Genomic DNA, 19,413 nt, shown 5'->3' with positions numbered 1-19,413 from the left:
CAGCTGTCCTTTGTCTGCAGCTGACCTGCACCGTCCAGCTTGGGTGAGGACTGTCTCCCTGCCACTGTAAGGACAGACGTGCCCACCCATCACTGCTGCTAGAGGCACTGGCCTCAGTCATTAAAGACAGGAGGAGAGGATGAGGAGCCCAGGCCTGGAGCATCCCTTCCACTTCCCCGAACCACTTCCCGCAGCATCCTGGGCGATCCCAGATGGGGCTGAGCAGCTCCTCTCTGCCTGCCTGCTGCCTGCGCTCTGGGTCAGGCTGAGCGTGAGGCAATCGTCAGGATCCCTAAAGCGAGATGCTGGGGATCCCCCAGGGGACAGGGCGCGAGGGCCGTCGCTGGTGGGTAAAGTGTGGGACAATCCCTTCCCCTTCCCACCCTCCAGGCCCCTTGTACTCATCCTGCCACTCACAGCGTGCATGCAGCTCTGCTTTCATGCAGTCACAGCTAATTCTGACATCCGTGTCCCTGTGCTGCCTCGAGGTCACTGACTTCAAGTTTTCACTGGGCACCTGTGTCCTGGCCTCATCCTGGAATCGCCACACCATTATGGACCTCTTGGGCCCGGTCTGTGGCACCTGAGCCGTACGCTCCCTCTCAGAGGAAGCATCAGGATAAAGTGATGGCTGGCGTGGTGGTGCACACCTGTGGTCCTAGCCCTCGGGAAGCTGAGTCAGGAAAACTATGGAGAGTTCAAGGCCAGCTTGCACTATGTAGTGAGACCCTGTCTCACAAAGGAACAAGCAGAACCTTCCATCCTGAGAGGTGGTACTATTACCCTAGCAGCATGGTCGTTAGTCTCAGAGAACAAGTTAGCTCCTGAACCTAAAAGATGAAGTGTCACTTCCGCCTTCCCAGCCCGGCTCTGACCCAGAGCCTGCCCCTCCCGCCGCGCCCCCACCCCGTTGCATTCTCTGAGCTCCAGAGGAGCTGCCCTAAAGGTCCCCGTCCCAGGCAGCCTTGTCAGCTTTGTGGGCCTGAGGTGACTCCAATGTTGAATTAGATTTTTTAAGTTTTTAATTGCAGTTTTCTGTTCTTTTGCTCTTTATGTGCATTCTGGGTTTCTTGTACAAGGGAAGCCAAGCCATGCAGAAGTTCATGTGTCCGGAGTGGGGCCTATATGGAGCGGCTCTGCATGGCCCGAGTGGCCTGCCCTGTCCCGTTTGCCTCCCTGTGGCCTCCTCAAGGCGCCAGCGTGTCCCTAGAGATGCTGCTATCAGCACACAAATCCAGGCCTTTCTGCTACCTCCAGAGCCTGGCGGGGCCACACCGGCTCCTCCACTCCCTTCCCACACCGCCCCATCTGCTCCATGCCTTCTCTTCCCCTCTGAGGTCCAACCCAACTCCACCCAGGGTGACCTGTCCTCACCTGGCACTGTTGTGTCGCCCCAAAGCCATGTCACATGCACCCCACTGCCGTCACCTGTTCTTTGAAGCAAGAGTCACTTCCTCACATCCTCCTCCTTGGGACCTCGCTGTGCACAGGATGATAGGAGGACAAGCCCTGGCCTCTCCTCACCGCCTGGTTCTGGTCGCATCCCCTTGAGCTGTGGCAGCCAGGATGGCAGTTGCCCTCTGGAGACCTTGGGGTCTGGCAAGAGTGCCAGGCAGGGTCACACTGGCTCCCTGCCCACTGCTACCCTGGGTCCCCGGCTGTGTGGGACCACAGGCTTTGGAGGACAGCAGTGACAGGAGGAGCCAGGAAGCAGGGGACAGCAGACCACACCACTGATATACCAGCTGGTATCAGAGCTCTGCACCCAGATCCCAGCGCTGTCCCATGGCAGCCATGCATCTCGTCCTCCATAAAGGAGGCTGAGCCAGCAGCAGGTGCAAGGAGCCTGTGGACCAGGCAGGTGGGGCCAGCGCCAGGACCTGAAGTACACAGAGACTGACCTGGGGGAGGGAGGCTACTGCGCTCCAGTCCGCAGCTTCACCTGACTGCAGATCTCCGTCCACTCGCATCTCCAGGGCCTCCTTTACCCACGTCCAGCCCAGTCTGTGAAGCCTCCCTGCTTCCATGGCTGGGTGGAGACCTGGGTGTCCACCCTGGTCCAGCTGCTGTGAGCAAGGCACACACGGCGCTGTGGGCCACACCCCTGCAGGATGGGGCCCACATCCTGCAGGTGGGGGCCACGTGACAAGTGCAGCTCTGCCCAAGCTGACGGCTGGCGGCCCTGCGGGGCTCTCTGTGACACCTTGGTCTGGTGAGCTCCTCCTCAGCAGGTGGCCCTGTCAGGCACGAGGCATTTCCACCACCATCTCGTGCACCCCTTCCTTCTGCAGGGCCGTCTTGCCCTGTGAGCGCAGCTTCCCAAGTGAGAAAGGCCCTGCGCCCTGTGTCCAGCTCTTGGAATGACAGTGAACACTCACAGCTGGGCTTTCTCGAGAGGTTTTGGAGAGGAGAGCTGCAGGTGCTAAGGACAGAGCTAGGGTTCGCACTGTGGCATGCCTTAGGCCTCCCGCCCTCTGCCCACAGGAGGGTCTTCACCGTGGATCATCCAGAGGCCCCACCGCTGTCGCAGGAGAGGGGAGGCCACACTCTGTTAGCTTAGAGTGTGTTCTCCTGGCCTCCCTTTTGCCTGGATGATGCCATCCAGCCCCTTGTGTCTTGTGATTGATTAATTAATGGCAGATGTTTCTCCAGGATATCAATCTGCGAGTGAAGTGGCCCAATGACATATATTACGGAGACCTCATGAAGATCGGTGGTGTTCTAGTTAACTCAACACTTATGGGAGACACATTTTACATACTGATTGGTAAGTTTTTAAAGCCTTTCCCTCAGCAGTTTTTACATGAATGAGATGCCCCTGAATTATCTTTTGTGTGTGTGTGTGTATGTGTGTGTGTGCGCTCGCAATCAAACTCAGGGCAGGAGTTACCAGGCAGGTGCTATGCCACTGAGCTGTATCCCCGGCCCAAGACCCCAAAATTAAAATGGTCTGTGCTTTCTGGACATGGTAGCACACACCAGTAATCTCAGCACGGGGGAGGCTGAGGCAGGAGGGCCCCTGTGAGTTTGAGGCCAGCCCAAGCTACAAAGTGAGTTCAAGACAGGCCTGAACAGCATAGGGACCTGATCACTCATAAAACCAACCTCCAAAAAAGTTGGTGCTTGTCTACACTGCAGTGTGAGACAGCTCTTCTCGTGAGCCTCACAGTCCTCGCCTGCCTTAGTTATGTGGAGAGGACCAGGTTGACTGAAAGCACTTCAAGGGATTCTGCATTTCTTGTCTGTGGCCATGGAAACCACCAAAGTGGAATCACACCAAGCAAGTGTTTCTGCCCCTCGTGCACTTCCGCCTCTCACTGAACTTGAAATAGTGAAAATAAACATTCAGTGTGCCATTCTGTATTCAGAGATTTAATTTATAAGACAGTTCTCCCTCTAGGTTTTAACCCTGCAGATTTTAATTTTGTTTTGCGGGGGAGGGCTCAAGACAAGGTCACACTGCAGTTTAGGTTGGCCTTCAGTTCATTACATAACCCAGGCTGGCCTCAAACGCACTGGGACCCTCCTGCCTCAGCCTCCTGTGTGCTGGAATTATAAGTGTGTGCCACCATGCCTGGCATGGTATGACATTCTTAAATTGTCCTTTCTGGCTCTGAAAAGAGCTACTTTCTGACGGCTGCTGATGGAGGGGCTGGAAATTCCCAGCCCACCTCACACATGGAAAGGTGTACCTGTCCTTCGGCCTTATACTGCTTGCAGTCTCCCTTTCCTCCCAGGAGACCTCTAAGGTTCCCAGAACAGTGTCCCTGAGCGCAGGTCTGTGCTTACCACAGCCAAGTCTCAGCCCCAGGACCCAAGGACAGAGGGTTCAAAGATGGGTCCTCGGGGTGAACCGTGACCAGTTGTGACTTCTCGGACTCCAGGATTTATTCTTAAACTCTGAAGAAATGTCCCTGTCTCCAAGCCTGTGTCCTGTCACAAGCAAAAGGAAAAGCAGATTATGTTTGTGTCCGGTTCGTGCCTGGACCAGGTGAGGGGTGTTTAACCCCCAAAAGGCTGCTGGGGCTGGGTCCTAGCGACAGCTTCCACTTATAGGGTGCCCATGGCTGCCTTTCTCCACTTCTGTCCTCGAAGGCAGGCTGAGCAGACGGGAAGCTGGCGTGAAGCCGTGGCCTTCTGGCTGGGCATAAGGCACCAGGCATGTGAAGCAAGCCCTGGGCCCCACCCCCAGACCTACAGCTCTGTCCAGGGTCTGCGGAGGACCAGATGATGCATTGAGGTGTCAGGCTGAGCATTTTGTCTGTCTGTTCCTTGTGCAGGCTTTGGGTTTAATGTGACGAACAGCAACCCCACCATCTGCATCAATGACCTCATTGAAGAGTACAACAGGCAGCATGGCACAGAGCTTAAGCCCCTGAGGGCTGATTATGTCATCGCCAGGGCCGTGACGCTACTGGAGAGACTCATTGACACCTTTCAGGACAAAGGGCCCGATGGCGTCCTCCCCCTGTATTATAAATACTGGGTGCACAGGTCAGTGCAGGCCAAGGTATGGCGTCCTGAGTGGGGAGGGGGAGGTGCACGCCGCACCCCAGGAGAACTCTGGAGAGGTGCGGGAGGCAACATCACTACCGCGGGAGCTCTGCAGAAGACCCGCTCTCCAGAGCACCCCAAACCCCGGCAGCGCGACTTCCCTGAGCGCTCTAGAGCCCCAGCCACGCACAGGCAGCCCAGTCCGGGTCCTGTGAGGAATGCAAGCTCCCACCCCGGACCAGCGAGGCGGAAGCAGGGCCGAGGCCAGCGCGGCACTCACGGCGCAGGGCGCTGCGGGTACCATTGCCTGGCCACGCAGAACGTCGGTGCCCTCTGAAGGGAGGCGCTGGGTGGGGGCGGCAGGCATCCGGGAAGGGGAGGTGGGCGCCAGGATGTGTGAGGCTTCCGACAGGGCTCCGGAGGGCAGAGCGGATCGGTTGGGGCAGACACGTGCTAAGCAGCACGAGTCGATATGCCCGGGACTGACTTTTAATGACGCAGCCGGGAAAGAGGGTCAAGAGAAAAAGCAAATATGGAAAATCTTGTCACTTGCTGTGAATAAGGAGATGTGTGGCGCAGGCCGATTCTCTCCGTGCTCTGTAGGTGCGCAACTCTTCAAAAATTAACTTCTGGGGTAGGAGGACCTAGAGGCACCTGTTTAGGGTGCATGAGGCCCTGGCAGTGCAAAAATTAATAAAGTTTTAAAATACAGAATAAAAACGGGGTGTGGGAGTCTCCGGTTTGAAACCTGTTGACAGTAATGTTAGTTAACAGTTGCTTTTGGAAAAACTCCAGAACGATGCTGCCCAACTTCGTAAGATAATCTCCCCTCTCCTCTGCCTCAGAGACTGAATCACCGGTGCTTCGCAGGCTGGGGTGGGCACTCAGGGCCAGCAGCATGATGATCAGAAGCCAAAGTCCCAATCAATACCCCTGTGGGGTTTTTTTATTTTGTTTTGTTGAAACAGTTAGGGCTCAGGATGCAAGCACCTGCCTGGGAATGGCAAGGTTGTAAGTTTGATTCCTAGTACAAACTGGGTATGAGGGATGGGATCTCACTATGTATACAGTTTGGCTTTAACTCAGGGCAGTCCTCCTGCGTCAGCCTCCCCAGCGCTGACCCTGGTTGTTTAGTAGTAATGAAAGTAATGCACCATGGGGCTGGGGATTTAGCTCAGCGGCATAAGTGCCTGCCTTGCAAGCAGGCAGTTGTGAGTTCCATCCCTGGTACCGATAAAAATGAAAAAGACAGAAAAAAAAAAAAAAAAAAAGAAAAGAAAAAGAAAATAATGCACCAGGAGGTGAGCGTTGAGGGGCTGCCCTGGCACCATGGCCGCCTCGGTCCTCTCCCCTGGGTCCCAGGCCACAGTACAAGGACAGTCATTTGCCAGCCTTCCCATCACACTCCCAGTGACCCCACTGTGTTTCCTTTGCAGTGGCCAGCAAGTCCGTCTGGGCAGCGCTGAGGGCCCGCAGGTGTGGATTGTGGGCCTCGACGACTCTGGGTACCTGCAGGTCCACCAGGATGGCGGTGAGGTGGTGACCGTGCTACCCGACGGCAACTCTTTTGACATGCTGCGCAACCTTGTGCTGCCCAAGCGGTGGTAGTGGGGCCTGGACGGGCTGGCGGAAGCCAGGCTGGCTGTGCAGGGCCTGGGGGCGCAGCAAGCATTCCGACCTCCCGGCCACCTTCAGGACCTGAAAGCTCCTGGAGGGTTGAGGGTGATTTCTTTCCCCCCTGCCTTTGTTAACTCTAATTTTTCTGGTTCTTAAAGATTTTGCTGTTTTGCTGGGTGTCTGTCTGGAGATGCCTCCAGATAGAAGGTGGACAGATGAAAGATTTAGTTCAGGTAAAGCCCCCCTGGGTGTGAAATCACCCCTTCTCTTTGAACTTGGATTTGTGTTTATTAGGGAAAAAAAAATTTTTTAAACATGGAAACAGCAATGGTATTCAAATGATTTTCTAGTGGCAGAGGCTTTTTTAGCCCAAGCTATTACAAAATCAAGTCAGAAGTGCTCCAGGTGCAGGCCAATGGTGAGCTGGACATTTGCAGGCTCCCAGGGAGGGATTCCCATGGATGGAAGAAGCAGCATTGCTTGCAATGGTCTGAGAACACCCACTGACCTGTGCTTACTGATGCTGGAGTCGGTCCCCTATCCTGACTCTGTCTTGGGAACGGTCTTTCCTGCACTATCTGTGTGTTCCAGGCTGGCCTTGAACTGTCTGAGTACTCAGGGCTGGTCTCAAACTCACAGCAATCCTCCTGCTTCAGCCTCCCAAGTGCTGGGGTGACAGGCTTGTGCCACACTGGCACTGAGGCATTGGTTTTGAAAGTCCTAATTTTTTTTGCTCCTTTCTTCTGCTGCCAAGAAAATGATTCTGATACTGAAAACTATCATTTTGGAGGAAGAATATGGGTGCCTGCCTCCATGTGAAATCTGATGTCCTCAGAGTCTCTGTGGCGGAGCAGACAGAAGGAAGCCTTGATGTTTGCTGTTTGCAGATGCACGCCGTGCTTTCCCCACACAGCTCCTGTCTCTCCCAGGCTTAGGGATCACACCACTCCCTTAGCTTCAAAAGCTCATCTGTGTTCACTCATCTCTCTTCCAGCTGAAGTCAGGAAAGAACTCCATACGACTCCAGGTTCACAGAGAACCCCAAACTGTAACCAGCACCATCCTCCTACAGGTCCTGTGTAGGCCCATTCCAGGGACACGTGCGTTCCAGGGTAAAATCCACCCGTGCTCTTGAGCCGGACACAGACAGCCCTGCAAGAAGCACAGAGCTCCACGCCTGGTTAAGCACGTCACCCCGATCTGTGTTTTTTGGAAATGTAACCGTAAAAGGACTTCAGAAGTCAGTTTTGCAAATCAGGCCTCCATTAGGATTTTTTTTTTTTTTTTTTGAGAAATCACTCTCTTCTAAATACTGACTTAGTTGCTAGAGTATTTGAGTTGGTAGTTTTCTTCAAATTAAAAAATTAAACTTAGAAAAAAAATATCCAGCCTGGTGACCAGGTCTTCTCTGGAATTAATGAAGAGTCTGAGTGCAAGTCCACACCGCCCAAGATGCCCAGACCCGCTTGCCCGGGGAGGAGGCGTCTGCAGCAGTGTCACCTGGCTCCGGGGCCAGCACAGCCACCTCAGTCCAGAGCTGCTCGAAGCAGGCGGGCCTCTCTCAGAGCCGCGGGCTCGGTTGCTGAATTTCTTTGGGGAATTATTTAATGAAAAACATACCATGTTTTGTTTTAAGCTGAAAGCTTATTCTAGATAGTTTTGCTTTGGGGAAAAAATTATCATTTAATTTCCTTTCTGTAAATGAAAACTGATGAAGTGTGGCCATGTCAAAGTACCCCGAGATGTCCTGTGTGTGCCACTTGGCCCCTGAAGTTAGGTTGGGAGAGGTGTTCTTGCATGTGCGGGACAGCCAGGCATCTTGGGAAAGACAAAAATAGGCTGAGCTCTGCATAAACCTGGTTTGCGTCACATGAACCAAAGAGTCTTGAAATTTGGCTTCATAGAGAAAACGAAGGTGTTGGAGGCTGGAGCTAGTGGGGTCTGCTGCTCCTCTGCGCTGAACAGCTAGCGTGTCCGTGTACTCAGGAACCGTAGTAACTTCATGGGGACTTTACCTTTTCTTTGTCATCCTTGAAACAGGGCCACCAACCTCAGGATCACTGCAAGCACTTACAACAGTGGGTTATCCTTTTCCAGTTCAAAGTGCACTGAAAGCTTGGCATGGAGGTACACACCTCTAACCTCAGCATTCTGGAGGCTGAGGCAGGAGGATTACTGCGCATTCAAGGGCAACCTGGGCTACATGGTGCATCCATGTCTCAAAAATCCAATAAATACATAAATAAATGAGGTGCATCGAGCATCTACCATGTTTAGCTGGAAGGCACAGGGTCCCCCGGGTATGGAGTGGAGGGGCAGCGAGCTGTGGAACAGGATGCAGTAGAACAGTTTCCTGTGGCCCTGCTGGCATGGCTTGGGGCCTGGTAGGGCATTGAGCAGGTTCTGTAGGAAGGACCTGTGCCCAACAGGGAACACTGTAGCACACTAATGGGACCTGGCTTGGGGATGTGGGGGCCCTTGGAGGCCAGGGAAGTCCCAGGGAGGGAGCCTGGCCTGGCCCTAGGCTCCTGCCTTTCTCTGGCTGCTGTGAGACCACAGTGGGACACAGTCTCATGTCCCTGCTCATCACTGTGCTTCTGGAAAAGAAAGCAGGTGTCCAACCCTGCGTTTCCCTTCAGCTTTTTAAAGTCTCTTCTGAAAAGAATCATGTGAAACCAATGCCTATAAGAAGCAAGTCACCAAAATAAACCAAAACTCTGTGGTTTGAGCTCATTCTTGTTTTTAGTCTACAAACTTCATTAAAAAAAAAAAACAGCTGCTTTTGACAACAGTATTTTTTATTTACGTTTAAACATTTTTAATAAAATAAATAAAATGCTTTTATATAATAAGGAATATGTATGGATTCCTAAAGTATTAAGAAGCCAGATGGGTTTTTGGTTTGGTTTTTATGTATTTTTGACAATAGAATTAAAGTAAGTTAGTGAAACCCCGAAGTAAAAGATTAAAACTTTAACTGAGATGAATACATGTAACGCTTTAGAGTCTGTTCTTTAGAGGTTTTTCCTGTTCCTTTATGAAGATCAGCTGACCTATGTCAGAAGTGCTCGTGCCCGAGGTCGTAGCCTCATGTGTCACATTTAGGCTGAGAAATGCTGTGAATCATGCATTCTGTACCCCAGTTCCCCATAAGAAGCCACTATGATTTCATGGCATTTATTTGAAAATGCACTTTTGATTCCATTTTATGTGCAGCTGCGCCCAGTAAGGGAACCTGGGTAGACTTTACTTCGGGGTGCTGGCGCTGCCCAGACATTAAGCTGGGGGCGTGGCTGGCAGGACTTTGGAAGAGTGGGGGTGGGATTTTCTCTGCAGAGATACCAAGGGAAGCCTTTTCTAGAAGACAGCTCCCAAGAATAAAAGGGCCCAGCCAGTCCTGAATTAGGCTCAGATCCACTTGATCTGGCTTTTTGTCAATGTGGTACATGTTGGGGCCCCTTACAGGTTTTTTTTTTTTTTTTCTGTGAAAGAGGCAGATTTATTAAAATGTTTCCTCTTTCCCTGCCAGAGACTCACAGAAGCCTGGAAATGATACAGCAGCAGCTGCAGGATGCGGACTCTTAAAAGATGATTAGGTGGCTACTTTGGGTGAGCCCCTGGACATCCCGAAGTGGCTTTAGGGGCCCCGTCCTTGCAGTTCTAGGCTATGAAAACTGGTATTGCTTCAGACAAGGCATTTTCTATTAACACATTTTCTTCCCCAAGTACTCTTTGTTAGGCCTGCTTACATCATCAGCCTGTAGAAGTCTCTAAATGTTGCTATTGATCTACTCCCGAAGCCTCGGTGGTTGGCTTTCACTGAACGAAGCCCCAAGGGGTAATAACCAGGGAGACACAAAAAAGCATTTTGCAGTGCTTTACTGGACACTGGTGAAGTCTCGAGCGTCTCAGGAATCACAGTTTCATTCAGAGGCTCACGAGCAGAAGGTGCAGTACCCTTGGCTTTCCTGGGGTGCACTTGCTCCGCCACCCCGAACTCGGGAGGGTGGGTGCCTCTGGCTCCCCTGCCACGGGACATGTGTCCCCCAATTTACACACTCTAAGGCCAAGTGCACTCTGCAGGGGATACACGGAGTCCTCACACAGGGCTGGCAAAAGATCAGTTCACCTTTGAAGAGCACTTTGATACCAGAAGAAACTCAAAACTTGAAAACCCCTCTCCACTCAGAAGATGGGAGTAGTCTCCTCAAAGTAAACTGTTTTCGAATAAGCAGCAAAATGAGCGCGTGGCACGTGGAGTGTCTGTGACCTCATGTATCCAGATCACAGCCATGATGGGATTTTTAAACGGTGACATCTTTGAGCAAGCAGCTGTAAAAATGAAAAGTAATGGAATTTTAGTTTTCAAACACTGTTGGTGCTTTAGAAACGCTCTCCGACCACCTTGTTACACACAATAAGTTCAGAGCAAGCTCTGCCACGAAGACGCTTAGAACGTGTCCATAGTCCTCGGGACGTTGCTTGGCACACTGTTCCCCACACGGCGTGGACCACTGCGTTCCCATATTGCATACGCAGCTCGCCAGACTGTCAGCGCCACACGGGGCTGGCTCGCGGTGGCTCCATGGCTCCGGACTCTGCCCGGGGCGTGGGGCCTTCTGCATTTGATGCCGCCTCTGTGAGCTCCTGCTCCTAAGGTGCTGTTCCCAGGGCAAGCAAGAGCCCGTCTGGCGGGGACATGCACGCTTTTAATGTGTTTGTAACCACACCTGCACGCGCGCACACAGACACACAACTTGGCTTGCTGATTTTTGTATTCAGGAAAGGATTCAAGTTTTACAAAATTCCTAAGACTCATGAATGACTTAAAGACTGCGGAGTGGTGCATGCAGGGAGCTGAAAGCGCCCGCCCTCTGCCTTCACCTAAGCACTGAGGGGACCGAGCCCCGCCTGGAATCTGGTGCCTGTCCGGGTGGATGGCCACCGCCTCGCGTGTCCTTGAGCTGCAGAGCCTGAAATCTGCCATCGCCAGCCCTGAGGGACAGTAAGACTCCTAGAGCTTGATCTCAAATGGAGGAAACCGAGTGTCCCCAATTAAAGGCAGGGCGCATGAGGTCGGAGTGGACAGGGACTTCGGGCTCGCAGGACAAGGTCCGACAGTTCAGTCCCTGCTGGGGGCCCGCAGTGCCCGCGTCCATCCCGGGTGACTCTGGGTTGGTGCGGAGCTCGCCGAGGTCGCCATCTCTGCATCCGTCGCGTCGGCTAGCCCTCAGAAGCGCGTCGCGACAGTCCGTCCGCTAGGCCTGCGCCGCGGGAAACTGGCGGGGCCGAGCCGGGCTTCGTCACCTGCCGTTGGTGATGATGACCGAGGTGCCCAAGTAGTGAGGCCGCGGCGCGCCAGGGGACGAGGTCGCTGCAGGGCTTGCGTGCCGGGGCCGCAGCAGGCACTCAGGAGCGGCGGGGCCGCAGGCCAGGCCCGGCGCAGCGCCCCCCAGCGTCCCGCGCCGTGCCAGCACGCGGTGGCAATTGAGCAGCACCAGGGGCAGCTGTGCGCGCGCGCTCGGCGGCTCCGGGCCTGGGGGCACGCAACACTCGGGCAGCCGCGCCGCGTCCCGGGCCTGGCGTGCGACCTTGGCCGGGCCCGGCGCGGGGTCCTCGCGGTAGTGGCCACAGCTTGGGAAGCTCGGCGGCGGCGGCGGTGGAGGCGGCGGTTGGGGCGCGGAGTCCTCACCGAACCTGCGCGCGATGGCGCCGGGCGCTGCTGTGGGGACAGGTGACACGTGAGACTCGCGCGCCCAGAGCTGCACCACCCACGGCCTTCTTTCCCCGGTGCGGTACAGTCGCAAACGGCCACTGAGAAGGTCCAGGGAAAGCCAGGTGTGGTGGTGCAGGCTTGTAACCCTAGCACCTGGGAGGCTGAGGCAGGAGGAACCAAAGTACAAGCCCAGCCCAGACAACCTAGGGACGTAGTGAGGCCTCCATCTCAAACCAAAAAAAAAAATAAAAGAGGAAAATGGCTGAGAGTAAAGGACCTGGGTTCAATACCCAGCATCACAAAAATCAAACAAATCCATCTCAAGTCCACAGTATTTGCAAAACCCTGGACTACTGCTAAAGCTTGGACTATTGTCCAAACGCTCCTTTAGTCTTTCCTGGGTTTTTGCAAAACTCCCATCCTTGGCTGTGCCAGGGACCCAAGCTGCCCATGGGTGCTACGGGTCTAACGCTGAGGACTCTCCGGCTCCTAGGCCAGACCTGGCCTTTTCCATGTCGGTTATTTGCAAAAGCAGCCTGGAAATCTGGAGGGGGCACGTCTCCCCCTGTAGAACTGGCTAGGAAGCCCCGTCCCGGTAGGTCTCTGCCCAGCAGGGGTGAGGTCAGGGTGCGTGGTGTCACCCAGGACAGCCCGGTGAGCAGTGCGGTCTCGGTCGGAGGTATCTGCTCGGCGGCCACCAGCCTGGAGACTGCCCTGAGCCTCCTGTGCAGGCTCGCTTCTCAGGGGCTGCATTGAGCGGCTGCCCTCTGGTCAGGCACGTGCGGCTGGGAAACCCGGGAGAGCGCTGTGACCCCGCGCGCGGTGGAGACAGGGCCCGCGGCTTCCCTGCGCCCTTCGCGCGGTCACTAGTGTCCCGGCCCCGGCTGTCCTCGTGCCTCCCACCCAGGCGAAGCAGAGGCGCAGGGGCCCCAGCAGCCAGCGTCGCCGCTGTCCCCGGCGCCCACCCTCGCCCCTGCACCTTGGCCCCCGGCACCTACCTTCGTAGCCGGCCGCGAGGTGCCGGGCCGCAGGCGGCTCCGCGAGGCACTTAGGGGGTGCGGGCGGGCTGGCGGGACCCAGGGCGTTGGCGCAATGCCACTGGCACTCGGCTCCGGCCGGCAGCGTGCTCAGGAGGAAGCGTGCCATCTCGCACGGGGTGCCCGGGGGCGGCGCGAACTTGGCCTGCAGTGCGGGCTTCTTGCCACCACTAAAGACAGGCGCGTCCAGGGGGAAGGGGCCATAGCGGTAGGGGAAAGGCAGGCTGTAGGGGGGCGCGTACAGGAGGTCGCTGCCTTCGGCGTGCAGCTGCTGCTCCGGGGCGGCTGGGGCGCTGGCAGGGGCGCCGGCTGCCCACGGTCCGAGCTGGCCGCAATCCAGTTTGTCTACGTGGAACGCACCGTATTGCTGCGTGGCAAAGTGGACAGACGGTGACGCCTGGCTCAGCCTTGGTCCAGAGCATAACCGACCCCAATGGGAGGCCCTCACAGGGCCAGCGACCAAGCCCCTGGGTGACAAGAGTCCCCACCTTAAACTGACCACACACGGGGCCCAGGTGGACATCAATAGTTCCTGGAGTGCACAAACTACAGTTGTGAAAAATGAGGAAGATTTTCATGGTCAGAATGCTCTGAGCTGAGCACAGGGGTGTGCATCTGTAGGCCAAGCTACCCAGGAGGCTGAGGCAGGAGGATCGCTTAAGCCCAGGAGTTTAAGATAAGCCTGGGCTCCACAAAAGCCCTGTTTGAAAAACAGGATGGTCTGGGATTCTAACCAACATCTGTATGGAGCCAGCAGGCTGATGTGCCCTCTTGTGTGAGTCATCTTTTTCCTGTTTTAAACTGTCCCCAAGCTCTGCCACTGCTGTACAGACAGGACACCCCTGAGGGACCTGGCTGTGCTCCCTGCTTGTGTTCAGAGGGGGCTTATTCCTCAGCACGCCCCTGTGAGCCAGGCATGGTGGCCCACACATCACCTCACACTCTGGGAGGCTGAGGCAGGAGGATTGCAGGTTCCTTTTAGCAATACAGTGAAACCCTGGCTCAAAGTAAAAAAGTGAAAATACATGAAAAGGCTGGGGCTGGGGCTGAGTGTGAGGCTTGGGTTCAACAAACAAACACAAATACATTGCCTGTGGGTCCCAAGCCTCAGGGACAGACAGGCCGACAGACTGAGCCAGCCCCACCACGCCTTACCTGTGGGGGGTAGGGGTTAGCTCTCAGCTTCGCCTTCACCTTCATGCTCTTGGGCTTAGCCAGCTTCCTGGTTTCTTGCGAGGTAGGCAGGGTGGTCCTCCAGGAGTCCGGCGCCTTGGGAGTGGACGCCTGTTCCAACGACAGCTGCAGATCCTTGTACTCCACGTCCCTGGGGAGCAAGAGCAGGGTCAGGGGCACGGGTGGGGCATGAGGTGGCTCCAGGGAGGGGCAGCTCCGGATGGTGCCTCTTGCCCGAGGTGACCCAGGGAGCCAAGCAAGGCCAGAGGCTGGGGCAGGGACAGAGGGGCAGGGCGCAGGCATCTGGACGGCTCAGGGCCTCTCTCAGCACCCAGAGGGAAGCAGTAAGACGCAAGAGCCTGGCTTCCGGCCTCACCTACCCTGGCCTCTGCCCTGCAGAGCCAGCCCGGCCAAGCTGCATCCAGGGCACAGAGGTCACTTCCGAGGGCCAGCTGGCACGTGGTGGCAGGGAAACTTCTCCTGCAGTCTGCACCATCCCCCACCTCCACACACAGTGACCCGCAGACCATCTTCTGAATGAATCTAGGGCCTGAATCCCCACTTCCCAGGAGGCGCTGGGGGAATGGGGCAGCAGGTCTGGGCCAGGGCCGCACAAGGTGACTTAACACCTGTGGGGTGGAAGTAGCCTTGGAACTCTGTGACTGAAGCTGACCCTCTGGGTCTTTTGGGGGAGCTGAGGGTGGCATTAGGGATTGAACCTAGGGCCTTCGTACTGAGCTACATCCCCAGCCCCTTTTTTATTTCCAGACAGGGTCTTGCTAAGTCATTAGGTTACCTAGGCTGGGCTGGAACTTGTGATCTTCCTGCCTCAGCCTCCCAGAGCACTGGGATGCCAGGTGTGTGCTGCCATGCCAGGCTCCTGGGTCTTTTAGGGGGCCAAGGATTCACCATCATTTGCCCCATTTGTAGGAAGATAAGAACACAGTTTTCCTCTGCCCCAGGCTGTGGGCACCAACAGACGGGCAGCACCAGTTCCTTTCCTGGTTCACAGCCCTCCCTCACCAGGCCTGTGCTGGAGTCCCAGCCACTCCCAGAGCAGGGCCCCTCTTCAGCTTAGACCTTCGAAAGTGGCTGCATGGTACCAATCCGAACAGAACAGGAGACAAATGAAGAGTTCAGAGAGAGGGAGGGAGGGAAGGAGGGGATAGCGCTGGCGGGGCAGGTGGTGTGGGCGGGTGGGATGGGAGAGGAGTGGAACCAATAGGCTGACTTACGGCTGACTTACACTTACGTGAGGACATAATTGACACTCACGATGCAGTGCGGCCGGGACGAGCGGCTGTTGTGCACCACGGTGGCGTAGCTCTGCACCCATACCCAGCCGCCCAGCTTGGACAGCAGCCGGTAGTACTTGGTGGTGACCTGGCCCTTCACCAGCACTGCAAGCACAAGGGGACGTGAGTCCTCGGGCCTAGTAGGCCCCACTCCGGGGATGCCACTCCCGCAGGCGACTATGTCCTGTGAGAGCCTTCCGGGCCAAGGGCACTGCAGGAGCTGGACAGTCCCCGCTCTGTATTTTAGGGGGAGGAGCCCCTGTGCCCCTGGGACCTGGCAAGGTGACAGACTCAGGTTAGCTTCTTAGTATCCCAAATGCCACACATGGGTTTAATGCCCCAAATCGTGCATGGGCAGAGGGCATGGGAGATGGAATCATTGAACCAAGTCGGGAGCTTCAGGGCTTCTTCCCAGGGTTCGAGGCTGCCATTCCCCATCTGTGTGTCACCCCACTGCCACTGGCATCTTCTTCCCAACTGCCCCCATTTTCCTGGGGTGCATTAAGGTCCCGCACTGTGCGTGGAGCAAAGCCCTTGGCTGGGTGACAGTTTCTGAAAACTGAGCCCATGGGCCCATCTTCCACGTGCAGGTGCAAACTCTAGGCTTCAGCTCGGTCCCCCAAAGCCTACATGCACCCATAAACTGTGATTTTCCCTCCCCTGTGTGTGGGGGAGGAAATGCCAGAGGCCTCAGCTGGCGGGTGAGGAGAAGCTGCCCAGAGCAGCCCTGCGGTCCCACCCAGCTGTAGGACATTCCCATTAGGGGTGGGGAGCCCCTCAGCAGCTGCCTGAGCTGGGAACTGGGGAGTCAGCCTCGGGGCTACAGGAAGAAGCCCTGGAAGCTCCCAGACGACACTCACTGGGCCATGAGCAGACACCCCAGGGGGGCCACACTGCCCGCTCTCATGCTGGCACTGTGCAGATGGCCCCACGCCCACAGTGGGCCGCGTTGGTGCAGAGGAAACAGTGCTTCCTGCAGGAGTGTGGAGAAGCTCTTCACCTCCATTCACAGGGTTCACACCAATTAATAACAGCCCCAAGACCCCACCTACCAAAGTCCAAACTATGTACACTGGACAAGGTGCCACTGGCCTGTGATACCAGCACTGGGGAGGCCGAGGCAAGAGGATCCCTGTGAGCTCAAGGCCAGCCCGGGCTGCACGGTGCGGCCCTGTCTCAAGCAAAAATCAATTAATTAACTAAAACCATTGAGACTTTAAAGCCAAGATCAGGAACAAACACCACAAGTGTGGGTCCAGGGCCCGACGTTGTCTCCACATACTGTGTAACTCGGGCAGAGACGGCACTGCCAGAGCAGCAACAGTGAGAGCGAAGTTGACTTCTGTGGGTTCCCAGGTGAGAAATGTGCGGGTCGGGAAACCAGGGAGCCGGAACCCAGTAGGGCCGCCGGGGAAGGTGTGGTGACAGGGACTGGGCTTCTCCCTTGGGAGAGGAGGGACGTGTGTGGGGATAAGACAGACCCGGGCAGTGCAGTGGGCAGCGGGTGCTGCAAACTGCTGAAAATGGCTGCAAGAGCTGGCTGTTACACCTGTAAATTTGGTCTGAGACAAAAAACGCCGACAAGGCTGGGCCTGGTGGTGCACGCCTGTAAGCCCAGCACTAGGAAGGCTGAGGCAGGAGGATCATTGGGAATTCGAGACCAGCTGGGACTACAAATGAGCTCAAGGCTAGCCTGAACTGCACAGTGAGACCCTGTCTCAAATAAAAATAATAATAATAATACAGTGCTGATTTGGGGTTCCATGCTCAGGTGACAGCCCTGTACCCTGGCTCTTTGCAGGCTGCTCTGGGGTGGGACTTCAGCTCAGGAACCAGAGTGCCTGCTGGCTCCTCTGGAGGTCCCCATGCAACCCTGACCTTAGGGAGCAAAAGGAGCTTTGCCGGGACATGGCCTCCTCCAACATTGCAGCTGCCCAGCCCACACCTGCCTGCATGACTACGCTACGGAAAAGGACCCGAGCCCTCTGCCTGAGGACAGGGATGTGGCACAGCAGAGATCCTTGCTCTGGGCAGGTGAGCGTCCCCGACCCCAGCTCCCTGTGTGGGGGTCGCCCCCCCCCAGGCTGGACTGCACAAAGCAGGGGCTTCACAGAGGAACTAAAGCCATGTGAGCTCAGGTGCCAGCATGGACCCACTGTGACGGGGGAGAGCCTGGGACAGACACCCAGTGACACTAGGTGAGGATAAGCGGAGGGTACCATCTGCACGCCAAGGGGGGAGGCCACACAGGAACCACCAGGACATCCCTCTGTGTTGGACTGGCAGAAACTAAGGCACGGTTTAAGCTCCTGAGGCTGAGCCCCCTGAAATCTGAACGCTAGGTGACAGAAGAATCCTCCAGAAATGAGAACTTGGGTCACCTGAGTCAGCTCTTTGCTGACAAGCGGGAGCTGGGGGAGAGGTGGCAGCACTGGACACCAGGGGTGGGTGCCCTGGCCCCATAGGGCAGGAGCTTGGGTCTCAGGAGCCATCGGCCAACAGGGACCCTGGGCAGGGAGGCAGTGGTGCCTCACGGCAGGTGTGACCCATGTGCCAGGAGGCGCTCGTGAAGAGCTAGATGCAGACAGGTGGCACCATGGAGGGGCCAGAAGAGGCCACCTTGGTGCAGGCCGTGGTCACTCCCCATGGCTCAGCCCTTTGCCCCTCAAGGGCCTTTCTGTGGCACAGCCCCTCCGGCTGGGTGTGGGGCGACCACCCTGAGCTAGGCCATGGCCTGTGGGACCTGGGCTGGTGCTGCTCCCCCAGGCTGGCCCTCCCATTAGGCCATCCCCCCACTCCGGAAGGCTCACTCCAGGTCTCAGTCACCACCTGAATGAACTACTGCCCCTGAACCCCACGTTCAGGGCTGGCAGCTAGAGCAGAGCTCGGGCCCAGGGCCACACCCTGGTGACCTTCAAGGCCACCTCCAGCAGACCTCATCACACCCCGCCCACTGTCACCCGACTGCCCTGCTCTGTTGGGTGCCCAGGGGGACAGGAGTGTGATGTCCAGCTGAGGCCATGCTGTCCTGAGGCCATGGCGGCTCAGGCTTTTAGGAGGCTCCCGGGCACAGCTGCACCTCCTCACACGGACACAGGGGCTCCGTGGTTCAGCCACGTGAACCCTGGGACGCTCAGCTCAGAGCTGCTTTTCGGCACCCCCACCCTGTTTTCTGCCACCGCCTGGGCGACATGGCTGCACACCCCCTCTCATTTCTAAGCACCTCCTCGGGGTGCCATCCCTTTCTCACGTCCCTCAGATCCCTGCAATGTCTGGAAATGGATCAGGGTACACATCATAGAACACCTCCCTCAGAAGGGCTGAGCAAGTCTCGGCCCTTGGTGGGCAGAAGACCAGCCTGCTTCAGCCTCCTTTGTGATAGGACCACAGAAGGGAAACTCAAGGAAGAGCAGCCTCATCCAGGTCTGCCTGACTCGGCCTCCTTGGGCTCTCACACATCTCTCCCGTCAGGGACCCAAGAGCAACACAACTAGCATTGCTGGAGCCTTTGCAGTTTTTCCAGAAGGAAGGAGAAATCCCTGCCCCTCTCTCGGCCTGGGGACAGGGATTAGAGGTGAAACAGGGTCACTGGGCCAGGCCAGGGCACAGCCCCACAAATCAAGAGCCAGGAAAGCCTGAGTCCTATTGGGCTGGGGATTTAGCTCAGCAGCATAAACACCTTCCTGGCAAGTGTGAGGTGGTGAGTTCAATCCGCGGTATCAAAAAAAAAAAAAAAAAGAGAGAGAAAAGAAAAGAAAGCCTGAGACCCCTGCTCTGCTTAGAGGCCCAGTAGGCAGCCTGGTGGCCTTTGGGGAGCTCCACCCTCCAGAGAAGGCCCTTCCCTCCACCATCTACAGTTTCCAGGGCTCCCCGAGCTTCACAGCAGCCATGCATCTGAGTCCCTAAAGATAGAGAAATGCTTCCAGCTCCCAGGGGGTGACCCTGACTTATGAAGTCCACCTGAGCCCAAGCAGCTGTGTCCCCACCCAGTGGACCCTCCGTGTGACACAGTCTTTGTGGGAGACCACGGTTTGATCATTAAAACAAACTGAAAGAAACCGGACGTGGTGGCGCGCCCCTG

General features: G+C 56.2%; 2 protein-coding genes across 6 annotated transcripts in view; one reads left to right on the top strand and one right to left on the bottom strand.

Moving 5' to 3' along the window:
- The window catches only part of Hlcs (holocarboxylase synthetase), a 178,092-nt gene extending 169,253 nt beyond the window's left edge, over positions 1–8,839 (top strand). For all 4 annotated transcript variants that reach the window (XM_013146122.3, XM_013146123.3, XM_063224491.1 and 1 more), the window contains 3 exons: positions 2,653–2,767; positions 4,281–4,494; positions 5,931–8,839. In XM_013146122.3, coding sequence (XP_013001576.2) covers positions 2,653–2,767; positions 4,281–4,494; positions 5,931–6,102 — 501 coding nt within the window. In that variant the 3' untranslated portion in view covers positions 6,103–8,839. The remainder of the gene's footprint in view (positions 1–2,652; positions 2,768–4,280; positions 4,495–5,930) is intronic.
- A 1,135-nt stretch (positions 8,840–9,974) lies between these two features.
- Sim2 (SIM bHLH transcription factor 2) overlaps positions 9,975–19,413 on the bottom strand; it is a 36,146-nt gene continuing 26,707 nt past the window's right edge. For both annotated transcript variants that reach the window (XM_013146124.3, XM_013146125.2), the window contains 4 exons: positions 15,290–15,437; positions 14,020–14,188; positions 12,826–13,231; positions 9,975–11,833 (listed from right to left, as the gene is read on the bottom strand). In XM_013146124.3, the coding sequence (XP_013001578.1) occupies positions 11,415–11,833; positions 12,826–13,231; positions 14,020–14,188; positions 15,290–15,437 (1,142 nt within the window). In that variant the 3' untranslated portion in view covers positions 9,975–11,414. The remainder of the gene's footprint in view (positions 11,834–12,825; positions 13,232–14,019; positions 14,189–15,289; positions 15,438–19,413) is intronic.

The sequence above is a fragment of the Cavia porcellus genome, unplaced genomic scaffold, assembly GCF_034190915.1.
Source record: "Cavia porcellus strain 051 isolate PalLab524CR breed Dunkin Hartley unplaced genomic scaffold, mCavPor4.1 scaffold_15, whole genome shotgun sequence".
Taxonomy (NCBI): domain Eukaryota; kingdom Metazoa; phylum Chordata; class Mammalia; order Rodentia; family Caviidae; genus Cavia; species Cavia porcellus.
The sequence above is the reverse complement of the archived record's forward strand: the minus strand, read 5'-3'. Positions and strand labels throughout refer to the sequence as shown.